Source organism: Arachis ipaensis, chromosome B06 (genome assembly GCF_000816755.2).
Source record: "Arachis ipaensis cultivar K30076 chromosome B06, Araip1.1, whole genome shotgun sequence".
Classification (NCBI taxonomy): Eukaryota; Viridiplantae; Streptophyta; class Magnoliopsida; order Fabales; family Fabaceae; genus Arachis; species Arachis ipaensis.
This window is the reverse complement of record NC_029790.2, coordinates 88,999,874-89,007,292: the sequence shown is the minus strand read 5'-3', so window position 1 is coordinate 89,007,292 and position 7,419 is coordinate 88,999,874. Positions and strand designations below refer to the sequence as shown.

Here is a 7,419-nt window from a genome sequence, read left to right as displayed (position 1 = left end):
GAAATACCTCAAATTGCATTAAATGGGAAAATCAAATCTAACATGAAAAGTTCATAAATTCAATTGGAAAGATAAATAAACTAGAACGCTAAGACAATTAAAGGTAGAAGAGAAACTAAATTAAAGGAACATTGAACCTGGAATTGAGAAGAAATAAACCTAAAACTAAGAGAAATCCTAAACCTAGAGAGAGGAAAGAGCCTCTCTTTCTAAAAACTACATCTAAAACCTAAATTGTGAATTAATGTTGTGTGAATGAATGAATGTTTGATTCCCCCATTCTGCAGCCTCTAATCTGTGTTTTCTGGGTCGAAAACTAGACCAAAACTCAGTCCAAAATCGCTCCCAGCGCTTTCTGATATGTCCATCATGTGGCTCTGTCACGCGTACGCGTAAGTCACTTGTACGCGTCATTTGGCGAAATTCCTTGTCACGCGTACGCATCGCCCATGCGTACGCATCGCTGCTAGCTTCTCAAAACTTTATTTTCTCGCGTTCCTTCCACTTTTGCATGTTTCCTTTCCAACCTCCAAGCCATTCCTGCCCTATAAAGCCTGAAAATACTTAACACATAGATCACGGCATCGAATGGTAATAAAGGATAATTAAAATTGACAGTTTAAAAGCCCAAGAAACATATTTTTAATTATATCACAGAATTATGAAGGATTTGTAAAACCGTGCAAATTATATGAATAAGTGAGCAAAGAATTGATAAAAACCACTCAAATCAACACAAGATAAACCATAAAATAGTGGTTTATCACCATGCTGAGGGGAATGGTGAAGCAGGCAGACATTGATTATGAGCCAGCATTGACCGCTAAAAAGAAGGCCGAGGTGAGTTACGTCCGAGTTTTCAGCGAAAAACTCAAATTGGAAAAGGTGCTCAAGAAGATGAAACAGAATTACAAAGACTTGGAATATGCATTTGTGAAGGCCTGGATGATACTATGGATAAGTTAAAGACCCCAATTTCAAGTCTTGGCTTCTGAGGACGATATCTCGATCATGGATCTTGACAAGGTCGTGGCCGTGATCGATGGTCAAATCATCCTTATCCTTGAGGAGTCCAAGCTGGACGATCCTAAAACTTTTTCTTCTACCCCTGCTCCAATTAGCAAGACCTCTTATCCTAATGAAGCCGCTCCTGCCTCTTTTTGTTTTTTTATTTTACATTGTTTATATTTGACTCCCCGGATTGTGCACTTTTTTTAAGACTTTATTTGTTATAGTTTAAGTATATTTTTGGCTCTCCTTTTAAGGAATTTTATTTAATTGCATGTTTTTTTACTATTAGTTTATTGTTCTGAATCATCTTTGTTTACTTGATTTGTTTTTGCAATTTTGATTATAACTTGTTGTTCCGAGGGTTACCTGAAACTGAAGGTCGATCTCGGATGAGATCTTCGGGTGTGATCGGAGCTGTTGGGTCCGACTTGCAGGATCTGGAGATGCTGCTGATCCTTGGTCACCGAAGGGTGGTAGTACCTACAAGAGACTCCGATGCTTAAGTTAGCACGGGCTTCAGGCAGGTTTTTTAGTAGAATTGGAATATGAGTTATACCTGGGTGCTCTAGTGTATTTATAGTAGTGTGGAGTGACCTCCCTTAAGATAAGTTAGTTATCTTCTCTTATCTTTTTGTGGGTGAGTCCACTTAACTTTTAGCCAGCCACCTTCAAGTGGGCTGTGATCTTCTGCTTTGGGCCTGCTTAGACCCTTATAGCGATTTGGCCGAGCTCTTTGGGAAGAGGTCGGTGACGAGCCAACCTTATAAGAGGTTAGTCGTTCTTGTCTTCGTCCAACCCGGATCACATAGCCCGACCCAGGGTATGAACAGTGCCCCTGCTTGAGCTTAGACCTTTCCATGAGATCATGCTCAAGCATCTTGGTCCAATATGTTCTTCTGTTTGCGAGTTGTGTTTGAATGCGAAGAGCTTTTTGCTTTCACTCCTTTATTGCCGCGTTTGTTTCTTGAAGGGGTTACTTTTTTGGGAATACGCACGCGCTTTTAATGCCTATTGATTGGGCTTTCATTTTGTTTTGCCATTTTTTCCCTATTTAAACTTTTGTTTGAAATCAAAGAAGAGGTTTTGCTCTTAGTTTCAGTTTCCTTCTCCTTTCTGTTTCGTTTCGTCCTTCGATCTTGCCCCTAAGCTCGTTTCTTTCACGAAGTTTGCTTTTTGGTTTGTTCGTGCATTTCTCTTGCTCAGTGAAAAAAGCTTCCTTTCCTTCATCCTCAAGATCGTTCCTTTCTTGGTTTTTTGGAGCTTCCGTTATCTTTGGTGAAGATTGTTCGTGGCTCGCTGCTTTGCTCGTTTTAGCTTCTTTCGCAGGTTGGTGCTTTCGCTTCACGCCTTTTTATCTTACGCGTTTTGATCATCGTGCTTCTCTGTACTTTACTGCTGCATGCTTTTTTGTATAAAGTTTTGATCTTGCTGGGCTTTTTGAGAGCTTTCTGGTGATTACGTTTCTTTGAAGTTGCGATCTTTTAGTCTTCGCTGTTTGGTTTGGGGGAAAGTAGGCGCTTTAGGTGAACCTTTTCTTTTTGGTGAAGAGGCTAGGGTTTTGATCTCCCTATAGGTTTCTTCCGCATCTGTACTGCCTCCAAAGGGTGCCCCTGGGTTTTTTGGTGTTTGATTTCTTTGCTTTGCATGGATCCTAGGGTGCCCTTTTGCTGCCATACTTGTTACTTGTTGGTTGTTCCTTTGTTTTCTGTTGTTGTTCGAGTTGTTTTTGGTAGTGACTCCTTTTATTTTTCTTGCTGTAGGTGTAGTTGCTTTATGTCTTCTCGTAAGAACATTGTCGAGATGTCTGATGAGTCCATATTTGATGGTATATTTTGACTCAATTTGGATGGATTCTAGCACATGAACTCACACTTAAGCACCAAAATAGCATACTTTTGTGTTGATCCCAGATTTTATCTTAAATGTGAAAACACGCATTTTAATACTTAGATTAGTGATTTTTAATTCCACTTTTGTGTCATTTAATGCCGTGATATGGTTTGTGAGTGATTTTAGGCCTTGGAGGTAAGAATAGATAGCCAAAAGTGTAGAAAAGTATGTACAAGGGAGAAAACATGAAGAAAACAAGGAAAAGCACACACAGCGAAGTGTGCGTGCGCACAGCCCTGTGTGCGTGCGCACAAGCGAGAATTTTCACGTGTGCGTACGCACGCACCTGTGCGTACGCACTGGTCAATTTTCAGCCGCGTGTGCAGACGCACACATCTGTGCGTCTACACAGGTCCCTACACATGATTGCATTAATGAAACACGTGCTGCACGAATTCTGAGGCTTCTTGGCCCATTTTGGAAGGCTGGAAGGCTGAAATGGAAGGCTATATAAAGGAGATATCAACACATGTGAAGGCATTCGGACTTAGATTTTATTTTCCATAGTTTCTTATAGTAGGACTAGGAGTAGGAGTAGTGTAGCATTGCTCTCTTAGGGTTTCAATTTCCATCTTCATGTAGCATTTTATAGCAAGCTTAATTTTAGATTTTGATCATCTTTAATTGTAAGTACTCTTTAATTCCTCTTTAATTACGTTATCTTATTTTCATTTCCTTTAGTTCAAGCACTTTGTTTATAATTGCAATTTTGAGTTCTTGAAGTTTTGATTGATGAATTTAATGTTTCATGCTTCCTTTATGTTTGATTGCCTATTTATGTTTGGTTTTATTGATAGTTGGTGATAGTTTGTTATTTTTCCTTGCAATTTTCCATGTTTTACTTTTATGCACACAAGGTGTTTGTGAAAATGCCAACCTTAGATTTTGAGTAGATTTTCCCACCTTGGCTTGTGGTTTGAGTTCCTAGGATACTAGAGTCATAATGTCCGACATTTAGTGGTAATTCTTGGGTAGTTAGTTAACTCTTGTTTCCATTGACGCTAGCTTTTTATCAACTAGTTTGATAAGTTAGCTAAGACTTATGGATTAAGGTCAATTATGCTTGCTTGACTTACTCCTCGATGGTTGAGGTTGACTAGGCGAGATTGACTCATCATAATTACCATAGTCGTGGTTATGGCAATGATAGGATTCTTTGGATACTCATTCCCAAGTCAAGGCTCTTTATTGCATTTATAGTATTTTCACTAGTTTTGATCTCATCTTCTCTTTACTTGCATTAATTCCCAATTTTGCTCATTCCTTAGTTCTTTAATTATTAGTTTCTTTAATCTTTCGTTCTTTAATTAAAAAAAAAAACCTTTTTGCCTCCACAACCAAAAGCATGACACTTCCAATTGCATCCTAGGGAGAACGACCCGAGGTTGAATTACTCTCGGTTTATATGTTTTGAATTGAAAATACTAAACTTTGATGTTGAGTAGAGTTGGTTGTTGATTTAGCTATACTTGCAATGAAGTGATCTTATTTTGAGAAATTCTAGATCGACACTAATTCACTCATCAATGTCCACCAAGGTCCCTGCTGGTATGGCCGATTGGCTAGACTCCATAGTCCTGATGTGTGTTACTATAGCCGATCCTAAGTACTGTGAGAAACTTAGGCGCTTTCATAGGGTCTGTGAGAAACTTTTATGCCTACGACTACTTCTTTTCCCAGATGAATATTACAATTCCTTTTACTGCCTTCGAAACTGAGCTCTTGTGGAACTGTAATGTGGCCCCTTCGCAACTTCATCCGAACTCTTGGGCCTTTATAAAGATTTTTCAGTTGCTGTGTCGAGAACTGGGTGTTCATCCTTCCCAGTCTCTTTTCCTTTACCTGTTTGTTTTGACCAAACCTGGAGTAGCTAAGAAGAAAGCTTCTTGGATCTCTTTTCGAGCTACCCAGGGGAAGAAAGTGTTCTCAATGTTTGATGAATCTTTTCGTGACTTTAAAAATTACTATTTTAAAGTCCGAGCTGTTGAGGGCGTTCGCTCTTTCTTTTTGGATGAGAATGATGAGCCGACCTTTCCTTTATGGTGGCAGAAAGATCATGTAGCCCTAATACTCTTGGGAGAGTTTAGATGAGGTAGAACAGGATTTTGTGGGTGTTTTGGAGGAGCATTGGGGGATCCTCCTCACCTGGATACTAAGAAGTTTTTAGAAGATCCTTCCCTTTTTCGTGCTGAGCTAGGTAGCATCCGACCTCTTTCTTTACATATAGTTTTCTATTCTTATTTGTGAATTTATCCACTTCCGACAATGTAATTGTTTTCCTGGCTTCTTTTCAGAGATGGTTAAATCTTCGGATTCTATGAAGTCCTTTCGGAAGACCAAGAAGGTGATGGCGGCCCATAATCTGTCACATAAGACGTCGGGGGAGGGGTCTTCGGCACAGCTGCCTCTAAAGAAGCCGGCGGCTGAGTCTTAGGGTCCGAGGAAGATTATCCTAACCCCGAGAGTTTGGCCAGTTCTGTCCGACCCGTCTCAGACGACCTCTGGTGCTGCCTCTTTTCCTACTGCTGCTGGTCCTCCTCCCAAGAAGCAAAAGACTGTTAGGACTTATAACCTTAATGACAAAGAATTTGATGGTGTGGCTTTTGCCACAGAATTGATTGCTCCTCATAGGAAAGTCCCTCTGGACGACATTTCGATCCTTCACCACCTTGACTTCATAACGAGCAATAGCATTCGGATGGCCAATATTGGTGCGGCCTTATCTCGAGTTATCCAGGAGTCTCCGGTTCATGCTACCAGAGCTTTTATGGAAGATGCTAAGTCTGGATATGATAGGATTAAGACTTTGAAAGATGAGCTGGATGCCAAGGTGGCTGAATTGGAGCTTGATGTAGAAAAGGAAAAGGATCGGGCTACTGTGGCAGAGGCAGCTGCTAATCTATCCGAGGAGGATGCTAAGAAGTATAAGCAGAGCTATACTTGGACCTATGGTGAGCTATTGGAGGCTAAGGAGAGGCTTCAATCTGCCCAAGATGATTATGCCGAGCTTCAGGGCCATATGGTGAGCAATATGACCGAGATGTATGAAAATCTAAAGGAACAAGTCCGTGTTCTTGCTCCCGAGCTCGACTTCTTCTTACTTAGTATGCACAATGTGGTGGAGGATGGCAAGATCGTGCCTGTCCCAGATGATGAAGATGAAGATCCTCCTCTTGTGCCACCACCTAAGGCTTCCTCAGCTTCCACTACTGCAGCTCCTTCTGGCGAGGTGGTCCCACCTGAGCCCGAGCCTGACGTGGAGATTCTGAACGGGCTGGATGGAGTTGTCAATGCTACCCCAATCTCGACCATGCCTCCTTCTCCTAAGGGTGCCGCTGCTGACGCGACTTTAGATCCTTGATGATTCCTTATTATAGCTTTGTTTTGTATTTGGTATAGTCCGACCTGTGGACTTTGTTGAACTTTTTTGTAAGTTTCTGTGGCTGACTCTTTGACATTTAGTTGCTTCCTAGCAACTTTATTTCAAAAACAACACTTTAAACTCTTGGGCTGCCGTTTAGGCAGCCTTTGAGTCTTTAATGCTTTAATTTGTGTTGAATGATATATTAACTCTGCTTGTGACGATATGCTTTATATTTGTTTTTCAACCTTTGTTTGGAGGGGATTGTTCTTCAACCTTTATATAGGCGCTTTGGGTTCCCTTGGTTTGACACCCCTTGAGGTGGGGTTTGCCTTGGTCTCCCTTGCGGGCCACCTTAGCTGTATTTTCTTTGCGACTTGTCGTCCAAGCTCTTTAGTCGAATTCTAAACAACTTTTTAGGTAGTGTTCTCGGGTGGAACTTTTTTAGTATGTTTGGATGACTTTTTATGCTTTTTTCTTTTGAGTAATATCTCCTTTCAGGAGTCTTGTACCCTTTTTGGTTAGGCGCTTTGACCCTTAGGATTTTTGACTTTTTGGACTCTTACCTATGCTCTTTTTTGTATTTGTCTCTTTAGGTCGTCCCTTTTTGGTGTCGACCTGTATGCCTTTACTGTCCTGGCTTTTCGTCGTATTCCAATCAACTTTTTAGGTAGTGTTCCTATGGGGAACCTTTTCTTTATAGTTTGTTTGGATGACTTTTTAGCCTTCTTCCGACTTGTGCTTTTGTTTTTTAAGTAATGTCTTTTTTCGAAACTTTGTGCCTTTCAGCTAAGCACTTAGTTTTTTAACCTTTCTTTGGCCCCTTTTTTTGTCCCTTTTCAGTGATCCTTTCAGTGATCCGACTTCTCTGTTGGGCCTTCTGAAGTTATTTTTAGTAATCCCATTTTTAGTTAGACCTCGTCAGGTCACTTTTTATAGGTTACTTTTTATAACTTCTTGTATTAATTTGCTTATATCGCTTCACCTTGCCGATTGCTCTGTAATCGGGCGATGAATTTTTGCATTTTATGAGCTTAGATTAATGCGTCTTGGTAGGAAACTTTTTAAGGAATTGATAACTTTCATAAAACATAAATAAAAGTGTGTATATATGAGTGCTTACCCTTCTAGGTCGGGCAGTATTTTAGATCTCGGCC

General features: G+C 40.5%; 1 protein-coding gene across 1 annotated transcript; it reads left to right on the top strand.

Moving 5' to 3' along the window:
* Positions 769-6,262, top strand: LOC107647034 (arp2/3 complex-activating protein rickA-like). Its single transcript, XM_016351166.1, has 2 exons — positions 769-840; positions 5,396-6,262. The coding sequence occupies exons 1-2, from the start codon at positions 769-771 to the stop codon at positions 6,260-6,262; spliced, it is 939 nt and encodes a 312-aa protein (XP_016206652.1).